Consider the following 21920-nt stretch of genomic DNA (forward strand, 5'->3'; position numbering starts at 1 on the left):
TTTCAAATAATTTTTCTGAAGTTAAGCACGTTATTTGAACACGTAATACTTTTTTTTTTAAATGTACTTGCTCTTATTTTGAAATTCACGGCCCTACTTTTATTTAGTAAATTAGAAAACACACAGTTGTTCATGATGGTTGTTGTTCAGTCATCAGTCATATTAAAAAAAAACTATATTTCACAAATTCTGCCAGGGAATGTAAACCTATGAGCACAACTGGACATCTGCAGTCATACGTGCTGGGAACACCTTGCAAACCCGAGCCAGTGATTAATGGAAAGCAGATAGGTTAACTTTTTCCATGGGCTGAGCTATTAAGCGGCAGGCATCCTCATAAGTGCAAGTACACCATCCATTAATCTACATTAATTTCAGTGTTCAGAAATGTTTTTAATTGGTTTAGTATGATGCCAGCAGCTTACACAAACACAACTGTTTTGTTGACCATAGTCTATATACAGTGAATGATCGAAGTTTCAATTTGTTCAAACAATTTGAGGACACTGCTGGGTAGAGAGTATGGGCGGTTCCCAAAATTGGTCAATTACAATAGTCCAATGCATCAGCATGGGCCTCGAATTCAGGACATATGCATTTCAGAGTGTAAGGCAAACTAGATAAATACAAAACATTAAAATTAACCTGACAGAGCCCCAAACAACCATCCAAAAAAAATAAAGCTGTCGACTTAAAAGGGTTCTGTTTTTTGTGTACATGGATTGGAGATAAAAGGGTGCTCAGACTGTCTTACAGGTACATTGATGCAATACTTGAGTTTGTGTAAGGCACCTACCGTGGCCCCAAAATTGTTTTATGACTTTATGAAGATGGTACTGCAATACAAGGGTGCACCTGCTAAGCACTGCTGTCTTACGATGTTTCTATTTTTTACATAACATGGATTTTTCCTTAATACCTTCCTTCCACAGTCCAAAAACATGTTCAGTATGTTAATTGAGCAATATAAATCTAATTACGATGAAGGTGTAAGTGTGAATCTGTGTGAGTCCGTATTTTCGTGTATGTGCTGGTGACAGGTGATTAGACCACAGTTCCAGATTTCCTGTGACTCTGGACAAGAAAAGCAGCATTGAAAATGCATGGATGGAAATAGTAAGGGCTTGCATCTTCCAAGAAAAAAAAAAAAAAAAAAAAAAAAAAAAAACATTCTAAACAAGTTAATAAATACGTTGTCGTATTGGCAAGTCGAGGCGGGTCGCTTTCATGAGCTGCGAGGAATTAATGTACTTTCTAGGTCCAAATCTGTTGCTATAGACGAATGGTTTGACAAAAAAAAAAAAAAAAACTGTTACTGTGCCGAAAATAGCATGTTCCAGACTTCAGAGACTTTTTGTATTCCTTTGAGTTAACACCGCCGCCTCTCTCTGTGGAGTGCTCTATGCACAACAGACAATAGATAGAACCATCATCACCATGGCCCGCAAATGTACCACATTCAACATGACCACCACATAGGCACGGGAGGCAAGTCCTATGGTTGGGATGTAGACATATTGTATTTCTGTGATCTGGAAATATGTCAATCCCATTCTCTTAATGCATTGCGCCACAGCACCAGGCAACAACAGCGGCCAATTCTGGAACTAACAGACTTTGTCAACGGCATTTTTAAGTGACAAATGGAACATATTTTTGGACACGTTCGGTCCCGACGGTCCGTTTTATCTGCCTTCACCCATTCTTAGTGTGATAGCATAGGCTTCCATTGACATAAAGTCTAAGTTATTTTGTGCATGCGATGTGTTAGCAGTAAGGAAAATGTATTAAATATTGCTACTATAGTATACATAGGAAGAGCTGAACTTTGAACCCGACTACCTTTTATATTTTGAAAGATGTAGATTTAGATCCGTCTAATTAGGTCAAACACTCACTATCATTATATATATGATATATTTTAATTTTGGTTTACCATCTTATGCCAATGGATTGTTAAAATAAATGACAGAATGAATAACTTTGCCATGGCAACGCAGCAGCGCTCTGTGTCTTATTATCAAATATTTTAACAACAGAGAAGCTTCAAACCTGACTTTGAACCCTGTCTGCTGCTGTGTTATGAAAAAGGCTCAAAGGCTAGTCATACTAACAACACACACACACACGTCCAACACAAAAGTCCATCTTAGATTACAGACTTCCCACTCTGATACGTACCATCCCTCAAGCGCTATTCACACTCACAAAGAGTATGTGACATATGTTACCTGGCTAGACGTAATACAGTCACTGAAGGCACTCCTCTTGGAGAAGAACATAAGGAGCTGCTGCCAGCGAGAAGAGGATGTAGAAGGAGAGGAGGAGGCAGGAGAGGAGGTGGATGGGGAGGAGTTGTGTGGTGGTGCCAGTTCCTCCGAGGAGCCACGCTTCGTACCCAGCTTTTGTTTGACTCCTATCCCTGCACCTTGACTCCCAGAGGTTCCACCTACCCTCCCACTGCGGGGGTAAAGAGTATTATTACCAAAAATATAGTTCATCTTGTCCGCTGTGTATGTTAGCTTCTTCTGTCAGACAATTAAGAGTTCACGTTGAAACACTTTTCCAATGATTCATCTCCTTTCAAGAGCTGACTTGGTCTTCTGTTCATTATAGATCTTCCATCAAATGTATAGTACAACTTTACCACATGCTCCAAGGGAATAAAAAGGCATAGTTAATTCTACTTTCTTGTATCATCTCCTTTTGCTCCAAGTACCATGAGAGCAGCTGTCAGATAAAGAGATAAGGATGAGTCCTTTTTACAATTGGAACATCAGCCTCTCTGTGCGTGCAGTCCATTCGATCATCCACCTTTTGTCCATCAATTCGTCCATCGTCCCCAACCCTTGTCTGGAAAAAGATCCCCAGATCCTGAGTCCATATATCTTCTTGAACTCGACAAAACAAAGAGTGGACAGCGTGAGAGGGAGTGTGGGCTGGATGACATATGAGAATTATTTAAAGTAACTCACTCTTTATCTCTGTCTTCCTCCAAACCCACTTCCTCTCCTTCTATGTGGTAATCCAAGGAGATGGCCAGTCAATCTCCCATCTGCCTTTTTGTGTGCTGCCATTAAAAAAGACTGGGTGGTGTCTGGGACACATCAGTAGCTGGATAGATGGAAAAAAAAGTAGGTGGACGGATGCAGGCATCTGAAGTGGGAGGATGGTTTGATAAAACGTTGCAACTCGTCTTCTCTTCCACCCCGTCCCTCCGACACTCTCTTCACATCTCTCAGAACATTATTCCATCTCTCCTTCTCTCCGACTCTTTTCCTACCTCGTCGCCACCCACACACTCTGTCTCAGTCTCTCTCGCTCTCTCTCACTCACTCTTTCTGCTAAATTGTCTAATACAGTCTTTTGAAACTGCAATTTGACACCTCACTCCCTTCCGGACTGTCAGATACCATTACTAGTTCAAGCCACACCTCTATACTCCAAACAACCAATGGCATGACAAATTGTATTCTTTATAAAGTATATATACACACACACAACAGCAGTGGCACATACAAACACACAGTGATTGATGACTGTTACTGGTTGAGGTAAAGAAAACTAGTTTGTGTCACAAAAATCAGACCAATTGCAGGATAATTCATCATCTAAACCATATGTCTGCGGAAACAAGGAGCAGAAGCTAACAAGTGTGAAATGACCATGCATGTACAACCCCAATTCCAATGAAGTTGGGACGTTGTGTTAAACATAAATAAAAACAGATTTGCAAATCATGTTCAACCTATATTTAATTGAATACACTACAAAGACAAGATATTTAATGTTCAAACTGATAAACTATTTTTATTTTAGCAAATAATCATTAACTTTGAATTTTATGGCTGTAACGCCTTCCAAAAAAGCTGGGACAGGTGGCAAAAAAGACTGAGAACATTGAGGAATGCTCATCAAACACCAGTTTGGAACATCCCACAGGTGAACAGGCTAATTGGGAACAGGTGGGTGCCATGATTGGGTAGAAAAGGAGCATCCCTGAATTGCCATTCACAAGGAAAGATGGGGCAAGGTTCACCTCTTTGTGAACAAGTGCGTGGGAAAATAGTCGAACAGTTTAAGGACAATGTTCCTCAACGTACAATTGCAAGGAATTTCAGGATGTCATCATCTACGATCCATATCATCATCAAAAGGTTCAGAGAATCTGGAGAAATCACTGCATGTAAGCGGCAAGGCCGAAAACCAACATTGAATACCCATGACCTTCGATCCCTCAGGTGGCACTGCATCAAAAACCGACTCTTTGAAACTCTACTATGCAAAGCAAAACCCATTTATCAACAACACCCAGAAACGTCGCCGGCTTCTCTGGGCCTGAGCTCATCTAAGATGGACTGATGCAAAGTGGAAAAGTGTTCTGTGGTCTGACGAGTCCACATTTCAAATTGTTTTGGAAAATTGTGGATATCGTGTCCTCCTGGCCAAAGAGGAAAAGAACCATCCGGACTGTTATGGACGCAAAGTTCAAAAGCCAGCATCTGTGATGGTACGGGGCTGTGTTAGTGCCAATGGCATGGGTAACTTACACATCTGCGAAGGCACCATTAATGCTGAAAGGTACATACAGGTTTTGGAGAAACATATGCTGCCATCCAAGCAACGTCTTTTTGATGGACGCCCCTGCTTATTGCAACAAGACAATGCCAAACCACATTCTGCACGTGTTACAACAGTGTGGCTTTGTAGTAAAAGAGTGTGGGTACTAGACTGGCCTGCCTGCAGTCCAGACCTGTCTCCCATTGAAAATGTGTGGCGCATTATGAAGCGTAAAATACGACAATGGAGACCCTGGACTGTTGAACAGCTGAAGCTGTACATCAAGCAAGAATGGGAAAGAATTCTACCTACAAAGCTTCAACAATTAGTGTACTCAGTTCCCAAACATTTATTGAATGTTGTTAAAAGAAAAGGTGATGTAACACAGCGGTAATGTCCCAGTTTTTTTGGAATGTGTTTCAGCCATAAAATTCTAAGTTAATGATTATTTGCTAAAAACAATCAAGTTTATCAGTTTGAACATTAAATATCTTGTCTTTGTAGTGTATTCAATTAAATATAGGTTGAACATGATTTGCAAATCATTGTATTCTGTTTATATTTATGTTTAACACGTCTCAACTTCATTGGAATTGGGGTTGTACTTTTATCCCCATATTTTCACAGCACCAAATAGGTTTATTTTTGGGATGTAAATACCTTCCAATTGGCTGTTTGTATATTTTTGTTTGCTTAAATTTGTGAAGAAGCTTAATCTTCTCACTCCTCAGGCTTTTTCCAGATATGGCAGCACACAGCTCTCCCACACACTCACACTCACGTTCTCTCACATGAATGCAGAGTCAGAAGCACAGACATGCATGCACAGACGCCAGCATGGAAGCAACAGACTGTTACTGGGGACTGACGAAGATGAAAGAGAAGAGAAAAAAGAGGAGAGAGAAGATAGCGAGTGTTCTCAAAATTATTAAACTTTTAATCTTTTCCAAGCTCTTAGCTTGGACACATAAGGGAAGTACCACACAGTCTTTAGCAGACAAATTCCCTGGATGAACCTTAGCTGAAGTTACGACCTTTGTAGCACAATTCAACTTATTCTACCAGCATACTTAGAATCCTGGGAGAACAATTGGCCAAACAGATCAACGGCTTTTGTATCATCCCTAAGGATTCAACACAGGTGGAGCAGGACCCCTGTTAGAACTTCTTCCTGTGTTTCCTTGGGAACAGTATCTATGGGAACAGCTTCCCCGAAATACACTTTGTACTGTAAGATAAATGTATTTATTATTTTGTAAGCTCTAAGTGATGTTTGATGAACTTTCTGAGATGAAAGTTGTCATACTAGAAAACAAATGTAATACAGAGGTGTGTGTGTGTATGTGTGTGTGTGTGTGTACGTGTGCGTGCGTGCATGTGTATGTGTGGGTGTATGTATTATGAAGTAATATGAATCTAAGGTTACACAGATCAGGCCAATGTCATTCCCCTTATGCAAGTGCAGTTTTAATAGCAATACAGATATAGTTTTGTCATCATTTATAAATTGTCAGGGAAACTCATATATATATATATAGGTCAGTGGGTCACTGACAATAGGCAATAGTTGTGTGAATCTGATAATGAAAAACATTACAGGAAGGTGTTACAAGATAGAACCATATGATTGTGAAGTACAATTTATATTCAGGGTATTATGTAAAAAAGAAATCAATAGCAGTAAATATGTATTTTAAATTATATTTTAAGTAGCCTACCAAGATAGGTTCCAACCAGAAACAAAGCATTTGATTCTTCCAATACTATAATTTGGTACAGTACTACCTATTTTGGTCATAAATATGTCACGTGATACAATGCAGTGTGACATGCTGGAAAAATTACCACCTGCCTACATGTGGCTCTTTCACTTTCCCCCCTCTTGTCAAATGTCAATGAGTGAATGCCAGCCCTATCAATATTTCATGACCAATTAAATAAAAGCACACCATGAATGTTTAATATCCTGAGAGAGCAAACTTTACCCTTACATCTGCTTAAGGTTGGTAATGGCTAGTTATAGATTATCAAGCATATACTGCACCTTTCAACAGTTCATAAAATTTCTCAGGTTCAAACTCAAACACTTAAAGCGTTGAAAAATAACTTTTAAAATCATCCAATTGTAATGACTTCAACTGCTCCTTCTTTACTTTTTAATTACAGAATTGCACCTCATTTTGCTCATCCTTTTGGCCTTCCACATAGACATGCATACATTTTCCTTTCCAGCACAGATAGTAAATGTATTGTATGTACTGTATGTCCATTATTATAACATCCATTATCTTATTTCAGATTAAATTAAATTGTATTATGATTATAAGCATTAACTTTTTCATGCTATGGGTTTTAGTAAAATTGTAAAAATTATTTTGCACTGCTAATGACAATAATGTGTATATAATCAGGCTATATTTATGTATTTCCACTACATGGCTCAAGTGGCAAAGTTAGCATTTTTTTATTTATTTTTTTGCTGTATGTGGCTCAATTCAGATACGGGTCATTTGAACGTAAAGACAAAAAAATGAAATTGGATAGCCTCAGGTCATAATCAGGCCTCTTTCAAATGTGGATAAAAATCTGATATGTATTAAAATCTGACAATGCGGGGATGGGTATACAAGGTGACATGTCGCCCCCCCGACCCCTCTTTTCAAATCAAATTTGTACTAACTGATTAGCAAATTTTTTCCCTAACTTTTATACTACAATATAAAGAGCACTTGTGCTTTGTACACATTTCCTATATGCACTTATCTATAAAAAGGAAAAATAAAGTTGTGAATGATTGCAATATATGAAATCAATGTTATGGAATAAGTGTAGGAAACAGATAGTCTCATTTAATGTTCCTATTGTATTTCAATATTTTAATTATGGTGATGGATACAATTATGGGTTTACATTAAAGTTCAGAATGAGTTAAGTTGAATGATCATTTTCATATCCCAATGTTCATATAACTTATTCTGGTTGTGAACACTTCCCATGGGCTCACCACCTGTGGGAGGGGCCAAGGGGGTTGGGTGCAGCGTGAGCTGGGCGGCAGCCGATGGTGGAGACCTTGGTGGTCCGATCCACGGCTACAGATGCTACCTCTAGTTGTCATAGAACATCACCACTCTGGCAGGGGAAGAGCCTGAGCTGGTGTGCGAGGTCAAGAAATTCCAACTAGACAGAGTCGGGCTTACCTCAACACAGAGCTTAGGCTCCAGTACTAGTCTTCTTGAGAGGCGTTGGACTGTTTTCCACTCTGGAGTTGCCCACGGTGAAAGGTGGCGAGCAGGTGTAGGCATAATTATTGCCCCACGGCTCGGTGCCTATACATTGGGGTTTACCCCAGTAGACAAGAGAGTAGCCTCTCTCCGCCTTCGGGTGGGGGAACGGGTCATGACTCTTGTTTGTGCCTATGCACCAAACACAAGCTCAGAGTACCCATCCTTTTTGCTCTAGGAGTATAGGGTGCCTGTTCGCTCCCTTTACGACCGGTGTCAGAGTTTGGTCCGCATTACCGGCATTAAGTTTGCACTGGGGGTTGGACTCCGCCAAGGCTGCCCTTTGTCACTGATTCTGTTCTCTCGGCGAGGTGTTGAGGCGGTCCGCTTTGATGATTTCAGCATTGTGTCTCTGCTTTTTGCAGATTATATGGTTCTGTTGGCTTTCATCAAGCCGTGATCTTCAACTCTCAGTGGAGCAGTTCGGAGCGGAGTGTGAAGCAATTGGGATAAAAATCAGCACCTTCAAATCTAAGGCTATGGTCCACTGTCGGAAAAGTGTGGTGTGTCCTCTCCAGGTCAAGGAAGAGATATTTTGGGGTCTTGTTCCCGGGTCAGGGAAGAATTGAGTGGGAGATCGACAGGCAGATCGGTGCAGACTCTGCAGTGATGCGGACTCTGTATTGGTCTGTCGTGGTGAAGAAGAAGCTGAGCAGGAAGGCAAAGCTCTCGATTGACCAGTCGATCTACGTTCTTACGTTCGTACCTATGGTCACGAGCTGTGGGTCGTAAATGAAAGAACAAGAATAATTATCCTCCGCAGGGTGTCCGGGCTCTCCTTTGGAGATTGGAGGAGAAGCTCGGTTATCCAGGAAGGGTTCAGATTTGAGCCCCTGCTCCTCCTCAGCTGCTGTGCCTGCAACCCGACCTCGGATAAGCAAAACAAAATCTATGGATGGATGGATGGTTCTGAAAACCACAAAATATATTTGGGAATTATTGATCACAGTCTCATGTGTTTAGAGGATTTTCAGATTTCAAATAAGGTCCCAGTTCTCTTGAGGTTGGGAATGGGTGGGTTAGTGTTTAATTCAAACTCTGTCAGAAAATAGGGGTGGGTACAAATATTGATTCATCATTGCATTGCAGTATCCCCCCACCACCCACCCCTGCAATTCAAAATCATTTCAGCAAATCCTCTGAATCGATTCACCTCCTGGCCATTGAAAGGTGCTTTGCATGTGATTCGCATTTTATAGACAGAAGCTACACTCGACCCCCCAAAAAAAGACAACAGAAAGCAAACAGTCGCGGCAGCAGCAGTGTGACGCGACTTCTACTTTTAAATCTGATGTTTGGAGTCATTTTAGATTCCTCTGTAAATCCGGGACACAGTAAATGGACAAAAGACACTCGAACAATGATATGCAATACCAACACAAAAACATGTCAGAAGTTGCTGTCTCGAAGGTGTACACAGAGTTAAAGCAGCAGTTTTGGAGTCTTTCGAAATCGGAAAGAGTGACTGAACTCTACATACGTAACTACAACTTCTCAATTCATTTCTAACGAGTGGGAATTAGTGTCAAATGATCTGCAGAGTAGAGCCGTGCAACGGAGGCCACACAGGGAGCAATATAGCAAACTTGTTGACAGAGGCAATATAAGAATGGGGTTTGAAGAAGTAAGTACCAGCAATTGTCCCAGTCCCATAAACAAGCTACTTAATTAGGTATTACTTTAAAATCCTACAAGTAATAATAGTACCCCTAACCCTAATAAGTAAAGAAATATTGTTTAGGTATACACACACTTTTTCAAAACAGAGCTGTCATCATGGGCTCTATATTCATCGACCCTGCAACAGATTTATTTCAACAGTGGGCATCCAAACCTCTTAATCTTTGTCATTCAGTTCAATGCATTGCTATTATTAATATTATTATCCATCCATCCATCCATCCATTTTCTGAGCCGCTTCTCCTCACTAGGGTCACGGGCGTGCTGGAGCCTATCCCAGCTGTCATCGGGCAGGAGGCGGGGTACACCCTGAACTGGTTGCCAGCCAATCGCAGGGCACATTGAAACAAACAACCATTCGCACTCACAGTCATGCCTACGGGCAATTTAGAGTCACCAATTAATGCATGTTTTTGGGATGTGGGAGGAAACCGGAGTGCCCGGAGAAAACCCACGCAGGCACGGGGAGAACATGCAAACTCCACACAGGCGGGGCCGGGGATTGAACCCGGCTCCTCAGAACTGTGAGGCTGACGCTCTAACCAGTCGTCCACCGTGCTGCTAATATTATTATGATTATTATTATTATTATTATTGACAGCACTGGTTAGCACATCTGCCTCACAGTTCTGAGGACCGGGGTTCAAATCCCGGCCCCGCATGTGTGGAGTTTGCATGTTCTCCCCGTTTCCTCCCACCCACATCCCAAAAACATGCGTGGTAGGTTGATTGACGACTCTAAATTGCCCGTAAGTGAGAATGTGAGTGCGAATGGTTGTTTGTTTATATATGCCCTGTGATTGGCTGGCGACCGGTTCGAGGTGTACCCCGCCTCCCGCCTGAAGATACCTGGGATAGGCTCCAGCAGCCCGCGACCCTAGTGAGGATAAGCAGTGAAGAAAATGGATGGATGGATTATTATTAATTATTATGTCCCGCACGACCACTCTTCCGCATATACGTCACCATAAGCCCACCTCCTCGCAGAGTGAGCAGTCAGCTACACGAACTGTGCCAACATGTGGGCCTGATCAGACTCATTTCATTCATAAATATGTGTACAGCGGACATCAACCCCCCTGAATCATTCTAAAATGCAGTCCATTGAAGGAAATTCAACATTATCATCATTATTAGCCCATTTTTATTTGTTGAAATCAGCACGCAGAGATTTCTGGGTGGTGGGGAGGGGGGGGTCACATGCACAAATGATCATGCATGGGTGGGGATGTATTCATTCCGCGGACATCCCGTATTACACGCCATTGTTTTTTTTGCCACACGGCCAATTGACAATGCTTCAGTCATGGCTCAGTCTCCCCATACATGTGAGACCGTCCGTCATGGCACCTCACTTAAAGGAAATTACTCAACAAGCCACTTTGATTTTTGGCGAATGAAGTCGGCGGTGCTTTAGCCCACCAGCGCAGACATTCAATTTTGTTAAATACAACGGCTGTGTACATCTTCAAAAACACGACAACCAGTTCTAACCTGCCTTTTAGCAGAAATACACCACACACCACGGCAGATTTGCGCTGGTCAGGTTTTTACTTTGTACTCCTTATGCGCAAATAAGCTATTATTGTGCATATATATATAGATATATATATATATCTATATATATATATTATTTTTTTATTACAATATCCAAGAGGAAAGAAACATTATTTGAGTGCACTTTACCTTTATGGCGTTTATGCACAGTTGTCATGTTTTGTTTACTTTTGTACTCCATGTGCACAAATAGGTTAAGGGCAAATTTTTATTTTCAGATGTGAAAATGTGACGTGACATAAGGCATATCTTTGCATGGCATCATAAATAGTTCGAAATTGTCAAAATGCACTCTAATTCTTTCTTTCTTACTGAATAGATATAGGAGCATTTAAATCAATATTGAATCAAATTACAACCTAAAGAATCAATATTGAATCGAATTCCAAAATAAAGAATCCAAATCGTATCAAAATATAAGGTTCTTAACAATGCCCAGCCCTATTGGAAAAGAGGCAAAAATGTTGATCAGTGTTCCTTAGTCCCAACTAAACTGTCTGCTTTCATGAAAGACTGAGCCAATTGAAAACTATAAACATTTGAGTAGCAATGTGACAAGATTTTCCAAAAATCACAGTCTGTCAAAATGTTGAGTCTGGTTGGAACGGGCACTTCAATGCACTGAGTACAATGCACCAAGAATTTTGAAAATCAGATGCTTGGTTCCGGAGAAACAAAGTTTTCGTGTGGGGGAAAATGTTCTTTTGGGGGAATGTTTTTGAGTGAAACAAAAAAAAAAATGCCTTAAAATTTGAGTGAACCAGTATAACTTGATTAATTCTTAACATATCTCCTCACCCTTTCATTTTGTCTGCTAATCGGAGAACCACTTGTCACATTGCTAATTTGACAGGCTGAAATCAGAGGATTTGGACAATTTAAAATAATTCCATTTTAAAAAATGTTTGAAAACATTTACACTTCCTTTCGATTTTGAGTCCAAAAGGCTTGCCGGCAAGAACGATGTATGAAAATAATCTCCGACTCCGGCCAGTGAAGTAATGCCGACCTATATGTTACTTGCATTTAAAACAATGGGGAGAGAACCAGTCCAGGTCAACTAACATAATGTAACATTGACTATTTTATTTGATCATCTATCATTGTTTACTTTTGTGTTGCCATTGCCTGGTGTCAACAATTGTGTTGTTATATTTTGGATGTTTCCATTTGTTGTTTGTTTCATGTGTTCATTGAATGTAAACCCAAATATCAGATATGGGTCACTTGACAATCAAAAACATCAGATAAATACAGCCTTAAAAGGAGCATAATCCAGCCACCAGTCAGATCAGTATACTGTGGTCTTTTGTATTGGTTCCTAACCCTTTTGGCTCATCCCCAGCCCTTCCATTAGTCCACAGTTCGATTCTGCTAAGGGAAGAGCTATCGCAGTGTACCCGTTAAAAGGATATATAGGGGGGTTATACTCTATAGGAAACAGAGAGACAGTGGGGAGAGGGAGACGGGCAGACAGGGCCTTCAATTTTTCAGTTCATTGGGTTGCTAAAAAAAGATTGAAGAGACATTATGTACTTGTGAAATATTGTACAACAATGGCTTAGCAGACGTGATGTTGATTACAAATAGTGCTATTCGGGGACCATCTTGGAAAAGATTTAGAAGCATCGTTTCTATTATTTTAAATTTACCAAGTCACTTTGATTACATTTTCATTGCAAACAGGCTGCTTACATTGCTGAATTTCATTATGTTACAAGTCTTAAGTGATAGTAACAGAAAAACAAAAACAACTGGTCCAAATATTTAGTTTTTCATGACTGCATATAAGGAATACAATACAAATGGGTTGTGCAACAAAGTCACTATCCTGTACAGTAATTCTTTAATGCACTCTCCATATAAACAAGTACTGTATAGTTGGTACAAGAGGTATTTTATATTTTCACATGAATTGAAGAAATTTCAAAGATGGAATTTATCAATCAGGACTCTGCCATAGATAGATTATATCCATTTTCATCAGCCGAAACATATTTGGACATTAACAGTGATCGCAAATAAGACAACAAAATGTAATGTGAAAAAAATAATTTGCAGTCAATGATTGACTGACGTCTTGAGCCCATAGACATCACCAAATTAATGTGACTGAGCTCTTCCTCCATGGAGATGCTTTGCTAGGCCTTTACGCCAGTCACCTTCACTTGCTGCTTCTTTCTGGGACTGTTTGACAGACAGATACTTATATATTTTTATTTTATTTATTGTACTTATTGGTGTCCCTCAAAGGGAAATTCATCTCACACTCTGATATATGCTTTGTGCTGCACAGCACACACAGAACCAGATCAAACACCTGCAGGCGTGGCAAGGAGAGATTCAGAGTGAAAGAAGTGCACAAAGAGTGCTGCACCACTTGAGCCAGGGTCACGATACCTTGCTCAAGGACACCTCGACAGTAGCCAGAAAGAACAATACCTTCTCTCCAAAAACTAGCTGCCTTTTTTTAAAAAACACAAATGAAGACACAAATGACTCGAAAACGTCATTGACGTTAGTCTCGGTTGACAGCAGAGAGCAATGTCAACGCCCTGAGATGAATAAAAATTGATGAATTAATCTGCTTAATTATTATTCTACAAATACAATATTAATCAGAATACCATGTTTAAACTAGTGGTTGCACATATGTATTCTTGTCAAAATAAATAAATAAAAGGATTTAGTTCCCCTTTAACCACCCACTGATAGATGCCAGCTCAAGACCATGTTTTTAAAAGGAATGATTTAACCCTCTTAGCACCATAATAAAATATGTATTAGTTTCACAGATTTCAGGGGCAGTTTGAATTACACAAAGTAGCGAGGAGTTACGGTAATTTGAAATACACATGCGCCGCGGTGTCACCAGTGATCCCAGTCGTTTTAAAAGGGTGAAGTGACTTCTTGATTTATCAATTTAATCTGGCCTGGGTGTGACCAGTGAAATTGAAAACAGATTTCCAAAAACTGGTTAAACAGTTATCCTTCATTTAACAAGGGGGGGCACTTACATTTTCACATTTGGACAAATAGGTCTGGATTTTTTCCCCTTAATAAAAAAAAACTTAAAAAACGATTTGTATTTTCTTGGGTTGACTTGTGAAATATTAAAATTGGCTTCAGATCCAAAACATTTAAGTGTGATGAATATTTAAAAAATAATAATCTAAAATTTAGGAAGGGGCAAATACTTTTTCATGGGACTATATACACACGTGGATAAAATATTTGGTACCCCTCTGTTCATGAAGGAAACCCCTAAGTGGTCACAGAAATAACTTGAATCTGACAAAAGTAATAATAAATTTATTAAAATGTAATCAATCATTGCAATTGAATTATGGTTGAACAGATTAAAATAAATACAAATAAAAACTCATGAAACACGCCTGAACATATATAATGGTACCCTTAATATTTTGTTGCACTACCATTTGAGACAACCCCTGCAATCAAATGATTTTTGTAACTTTCAGTGAAACTTCTGTACCTCTCAGCAGCTACTGTATTTTGGCCCACTCTTCATGAGCAAACTGCTACAGTCTCCAGAGGTCATGTTTCAGCTCCTTCCACAGATGTTCAGTAGGATTTAGATCAGGCCCCTTCAGAATAGTCCAATGTTTTGCTCTTCGCTTTCTTGGTTTTTTTTCAGCTGCGTGTTTTGGCTCATTTTCCTGTTGCAAGACCCATGACCTGGGACTGATATCAAGCTTTCTGATGCTGGGCAGGACAGTTCTCTCTAGAATACTATGACAGTCTTGAGATTTAATTGTACCCCGCACAGATTCAAGACACCCTGTGCCAGATGAAGTAAAGCAGCCCCATAACATAAACCCAGCATACCAAGAAAATAACACTGTACCTACTGTGAAACATGGAGGAGGCTCGGTTATGTTCACGGCTGCTTTGCACCAACTTGTGTTGTCATATCACAAAAAAGCAAAAGTAAAACACATGGAGTCAGTCCATTATGCCCATTGAGATTAAGTTTTGCAAAATGACATATGCTGAGGTGTCGCATGATGTCAAATATGACAGTGATTGGGAATTTTTGTTTTGTGGGACATTTCCAGGATATGTTAATCAATCTGTAATCTAGTCTGTACGAAACCTTCACCACACACTGGTGAACGTTCAGGGTTTGGACATTGAGACAGTGGACTCATTTAGGTACCCGGGTATTCACCTAAGCAATAAAATGGACTGGACACACAACACAAATGCTCTGTACAAGAAAGGCCACTTATTGAGGAGATTGAGGTCCTTTGACATGAGCAGCCTTGCTGAGGACCTTTTATGACAATTTGGCAGCCTCAGCATTGTTTTATGTCATTGTGTGCTGGGGAGGAGGCATCGCGAACAGAGATAAAAAGACACTTAAGCGAGTGGTTAAGAAAGCTAACTCTGTCCTGGGCTGCTAAATGGATTCCATCAACGAGGTGGAAGAATGTTAGCCAAACTAGCATCCATCAATGACAAGGACTACATTACACTGTCGAGTCCCTCAGCAACTACTTCAGCACCAGACTTTTACACCTTAGGTGACGAAATGAACGCTACCGTAGGTCTTTCCTGCCCCCAGCAATGATTGTTCCATTGTACTAAACAGCCATATCACACGCACAAAATAAAAACATTTTGAAACATCACTTAGGTGCAATATTTTCTGTACATTAAAAACACAATGCAATACATCTAAAACAATGACAACTTGATGCCATTTGTAAACTTTTTTCCCCCCTCTCACCTGGTTTATTTGGATAAACTTGTTCTTTTCATAACTTGTATATTATTGCTTGCTGGCGTTAACTGTGAATTTCCCCCCTGTGCGTTCAATAGTCTTCATCTTTTTCTTAAGGTGATTAAACATTCAGTAATATATCTCCCCTTGGTCTTGTTATCCCATCTCTTGCCACTCCCTAGTCCTCTCTAACTTTCCTTCTATCCTCATCTTAATGACTATGGGCCACTAATAATCTCTGTGACCTTTGAGTCTTGTACGTGTGCTGGAGACAGACAGCAAGTTTTTACACAATAATACAAATATCAAGTAACATTGTCAGTATACACAGTGACAATATTTATTACATTTGCTGTCATGACAGTCAGCTCAAGCGGTGCGCACTGTTTGTGTAGCAGTTTCACTCTGCCATCTTGCCTTGCATTCCTGCATGTGTGTGTGAGTTGAATTTCCCCTTGTGGCAGCAATTGTGCAGCATAGAGCACTACCACTACTTCTTCAGAGCAAGGTTTATTATTCAAACCTTGGCTGAAGCCTTTTTATGTGGATTGTATATTCTAACTGCAGTTGCATGAATTGCACAGAGTGTGAGATGAATTTCCTCATGGGGGGTTATAATGAACATTATAATAAAACAAATAAATTAGGTGAATTTGACTGGCATTTTCTTAATTTCAGTCTTTTGACTGTGGCCTGTACCCCACCTCTCCTCCTGATGGGATAGGTTCCAGTTTATGAACCTGGACAGGTAATGCTGACAAGATAATGGTTGTCTTTATGTGAAGATGACGTGCACTCTTCAAAGGTTAGCTCTTAAGACCTCTGCTGCCTCCAATTGTTTAAAAAGTGCTATTACACCTAAAAGTCTCACCAAAGGATGACTTCAAAAAACAAAATATGACTTAGTGTTGTGTAGGAAGGCCACACAGAAAAAAAAAATGAAAGGCTCAATGGAAACTAAAAAGCAACAATCGTATGATGCAACGTTTAACTCATGAAACTGACAGATGCAGGTTTACCTGGTAGCAGGCATGGGTTTTAGAATAGCGGTAAGAGAATGGTGGGACTACGAATTCATTCATACTCTCCACCTCTGGGTAAGGCCACGCCTCGCCATCAAACGGAGCCTCTGGAGAGTCTTCCTATGATATATAGACATCAGCACGGTGTAATTCAACGCACACAGGTGTGTTTCTGCAGATTTTTCTCCTCAGGCAATAAACAGCATATGGTGAAACAAAGTTAGGAGTAAGAAAAGTAAATAAATTAATACATAATTGAATAATTAAAGATGTCAATTAATTATTTCACTATTTTTAATTATCTTACGATTTCATTATTTCAATATCTATTTAATTATTTCAATATTAATTTTATTATTTAATGCTCCCTGCTTTTTCATCATGAAATAATTTTATTTGTCATTCTCTACCATCAAACTCAGTGGACGTGCAGTGAGCAGGCGTAGCGCTGAATCAGTCACAAACCATTGCTTGAGCCTGCCTGTGTCTGCATGTCCTCTCTCATGGGTTAATAACAGGCATTTTAAGAAAAGTCATGGATTTAAAAGTAATTAGATTGGCCAATATGTTTTATGCGCTTCACATGCACAAGTTAATAACAGACATTTTAGACCTCGTAGAAAATGTAAAAGCAGTACAATGGACTGAGCAATAAGAACTCAAGTGGGATTCATAATAATGTGATAAATACAGTATATTGACCAAAGAGTGTTTGCAAACTTGGTAGTGTTGCACCAAGTCCCGATACTAGTATCGAACAGAGGTATTTTGACGTCGAATAGCACAGTAATTTGTTTTTGTTTTTTAAGTTTAAAAAGAAATAAGAAAGAAAAGGGGAAATAAATAAAAAAAAATAAAAAAACATACACGACAGCGCTCATTAAATACGGAATAAATCGTGAAATAATTCAATAATTATTCAATTAAATACGTATGGAAACAATAATGAAAAAGTTAAATAGTGAGAAACTAAAGTGTAATAAATACATGACTAAATTTAAATAATGACAAACATTTATTTATTTATAAAATAAATTATAGAAGATTAATTAAATATCAATATCAATATTAAATGTCACGTGTATGTATATATACACACACATATACCTAAATATATACACACACACACACACACACATATATATATATATATACACACACACATATACACATTCATATACATATACACACACACACATATATATATATATATATATATACATATATATATATTTTTTAATTTATAATCCCTTAAGGGAATATTATTATTTGATTTTTTTTCAAACACACATTTGGTTAATCAAATTGTATGTACTGTATTCCTGTTTATTTTTACTCATTCATTCATTGAACTAAATGATTAAATTAATAAAAATGAAAATTATTTTATTAAAATAAACAATTTTATAAACACATTTTACTGGATCTACGAATAACCTGGCCTATCTGTGTATTTTAAAAATCAAATGTGGCTCTAAGTTCACCCAAACTGGTATACACCATTATAAGGTGCAGTGTACAAAGTTTAAATAATCAAAAATGAAAAGGAGAAAGAAGTGTTATTCTCACATACTGTAGAATAACAGACACAGCAAGAAGGGAACATGTGCATGGGGAGAACAAGATGGCAGACCCATCTGTCATACAGAAACATGCCAGATGAAGCATTTGGTGGGAAGGTGAAGCCCTTAAAATAACCTGTGCATATTCAACAACAGCAACATACAAGTATGATGTGATGACGTTCATTATCTTAATTGTGTGCGTGTGTGCATGTTGTATTTTACAAGACTAGGCAAGATGACAATATAGAACATGTCATCCATCCATCCATTTTCTGTACCGCTTATCCTCACTAGGGTCGCGGGCGTGATGGAGGCGTGCAGGAGGCGGGGTACACCCTGAACTGGTCGCCAGCCAATCGCAGGGCACATACAAACAAACAACCATTCCCACTCGCATTCACACCTACGGGCAATTTAGAGTCTTCAATCAACCTACCAAGCATGTTTTTGGGATGTGGAACTGTGACCCAGATGTGCTAACCAGTCGCCCACCGTGCCGCCTAGAACATGTCATAAAAGGTATATTTAATCATGAGCGTAGATTTCTCAAATAGGATCAGGACAACATACACATACAATCAAAATCAGACTATCATACAGACACAAAGGCATGCGCACGAACAAACACACACGCATGTGCATACAAACACACATGCACTCACACTGGAGCGACGAAGTGAGCTATCAAGCCACAAGATGGAGCTACAAAGCAACAACTTTGTCAATATGTTTTTGTGTTTGGGTTCTTCTACTACAGTACTTAATTTAAAGGGAAAGGTTGCAGTAAAAACAAAAAAAGAAATGTCATTCAAACAATGAAGTTGGGACGTTGTGTAAAACGTAAATAAAAACAGAATACAATGACTTGCAAATCACTCAATACGAGTTTGGAAACTGAGGACTCTAATTGTTGAAGCTTTGTAGGTGGAATTCATTCTCATTCTTGCTTGATGTACAGGTTCAGTTGCTCAACAGTCCAGTGTCTCCATTGTCGTATTTTACGCTTCATAATGCAGCACCATTTTCATTGGGAGACAGATCTGGACTGCTGGCAGGCCAGTCTTGTAAACGCACTCTTTACTACGAAGCCACGCTGTTCTAACGTGCCGAATGTGGCTTGCCATGCTGAAATATGCAGGGACGTCCTTGTAAAAGGCCTTGGTTGGATAGCAGCATATTTTGCTCCAAAACCTGTACGTATTTCAGCATGAATGGTGTCCTTCACAGATGTTCAAGTTACCCATGCCATGGGCACAAACACACCCCCATACCATCACAGATGCTGGTTTTTAAAGTTGGGACTGATAAAAATCCGGATGACCCCTTTTCCTCTTTGCCCCCAGAGGACAAGACATCCATGAAAACAATTTGAATTCTGGATCACAGCACACTTTTCCACTTTGTGTCAGTCAATCTCAAATTAGCTCAGGCCAAGAGAAGCTCGCGGCGTTTCTCGGTGTTCATATATGGCTTTTGCTTTGCATGGTAGAGTTTTAACTTGCATTTGAGGATTTAGCGACAAACTTGTTTTAATTGACAATGGTTTTCTGAAGTGTTCCTGAGCCCACGTGGCAATATCCTTTACACAATGATGCCAGTGTTTAATGCATTGCCGCTTGAGGGATCGTAAGTCTATGGCATTCAATGCTGGTTTTTGGCCTTGCCGATCACACGCAAAGATTTCTCCAGACTCTCTGAATCTTTTGATGATATTGTGGACCATAGATGATTCTTTGCAATTCTACGTTGAGAAACATTGTTCGTAAACTGTCAGACTATTTGCTCACGCAGTTGTTCACAAAGTGGTGAACCTTGCCCCATACTTGCTTGTGAACAACTGAGCCTTTTGGAGGGGCTCCTTTTATAAGTATACCCAATTATGACAAATCACCGCAGACTTGTTGAGATAGAATTTTTTATCTGTTTGTTTCAACCTGAAGAGTCTAGCTTGGGACCAAAGAGCCTCATGTTCAATTTCCCCAAATGAGTGAAGTAAATAAGCAGCCCAACCAGAACGCACAGAAACAACCCTCACTTAGGTACGTTTGAAACATGTAAGAAGCAACTGAGATATGCATTAATTTGCCAAGATCAAAGAAAATATACATCACCGGACCATACTGTATATTATGGGTGTGAAGTAGATAGGCAGGAAAAGCCATAAAGAAAAGTGACATTATATTGCACCAGTACTAATGGGCCTCATTACAAAGAAATGGGACAAAGGCATCCCACATGCCAGGCCTCTTGGTACATTCCCCCATCCATCCATTTTCCATACCACTTATCCTCACTAGGGTCGTGGGCGTGCTGGAGCCTATCCCAGCTGACTCTGGGCAAGAGGCGGGGCACACCCTGAACTATAAACAGACAACCATTCGCACTCACATTCACACGGGCAATTTAGAGTCTTCAATCAATCGACCATCCATTTTTTTTTTTTGTATGTGGGGGGAAACCAGAGTACCCAGAGAAAGCTCACGCAGACACGGGGAGAACATGCAAACTCTACTCGGGCAAAGCCGGATTTGAACCCGGGTCTTCAAAACTGGGAGGAAGATGTGCTGTCAGTCGTCCACCGTGCTGCCTGTCTTGGCGCACGCCCACACACACACACGCGCCCACACACACACACACGCGCCCACACACACACACGCGCGCCCACACACACACGCACGCACACACACACACGCACACGCGCGCACACACAGACACACACACACACACACACACAGCTGACTGTTTAGAGCGTCCGCCTCACAGTTCTGAGGACCGGGGTTCAATCCCCGGCCCCGCCTGTGTGGAGTTTGCATGTTCTCCCCATGCCTGCGTGGGTTTTCTCCGGGCACTCCGGTTTCCTCCCACATCCCAAAAACATGCATGAATTGGAGACTCTAAATTGCCCGTAGGTGTGACTGTGAGTGTGAATGGTTGTTTGTTTATATGTGTCCTGCAATTGGCTGGCAACCAGTTCAGGGTGTACCCCGCCTCCTGCCCGATGACAGCTGGGATAGGCTCCAGCACGCCCGCGACCCTAGTGAGGAGAAGCGGCTCAGAAAATGGATGGATATATATATATATATATATATATATATATATATATATATAAAATCTTCAAATGTATAGCAAGTTGTTTCGTACTCAAAGTACTTAAAATTGTCTGAAAAAAGTGTTCCCCTACACTGATTTGCACTCAGAACAAAGAACCACTGACTTGCCTCAAGAAGTTGGCCAGAATTTGCTTAGTTTCGAGTAAATTTAACCTACTATTAAATGTGCAACCCGAATTGAAAAAAAATGAATGCATTTTATTTTAATTTGCGTGAACATTTGACGTGATGAGGTTTATAGGTAGTTCCCCAGTGTAATTCTGTTCTACTGTTATGTTCACACTCAACAGAGCGTTTATAGTTGTTGTTTATTTTTTAAATATTTGTTTCAAAAACATTTTTGAAATAAAGATATCTAGGTGGAATTTTTTTTTATTAAATAATGATGAACTGGGCTA

At 39.8% G+C, this 21920-nt stretch overlaps 1 protein-coding gene across 11 annotated transcripts in view; it reads right to left on the reverse strand.

Moving 5' to 3' along the window:
* Positions 1–21920, reverse strand: part of LOC133406791 (discs large homolog 1-like protein) — a 116203-nt gene that overhangs the window by 63550 nt on the left and 30733 nt on the right. For 7 of the 11 annotated variants that reach the window (XM_061684713.1, XM_061684710.1, XM_061684709.1 and 4 more), the window contains one exon: positions 16845–16967. The exons of the other annotated variants lie outside the window; for them this stretch is intronic. In XM_061684713.1, coding sequence (XP_061540697.1) covers positions 16845–16967 — 123 coding nt within the window. The remainder of the gene's footprint in view (positions 1–16844; positions 16968–21920) is intronic. 11 annotated transcript variants of the gene reach the window in all.

The sequence above is a fragment of the Phycodurus eques genome, chromosome 8 (assembly GCF_024500275.1).
Source record: "Phycodurus eques isolate BA_2022a chromosome 8, UOR_Pequ_1.1, whole genome shotgun sequence".
Classification (NCBI taxonomy): Eukaryota; Metazoa; Chordata; class Actinopteri; order Syngnathiformes; family Syngnathidae; genus Phycodurus; species Phycodurus eques.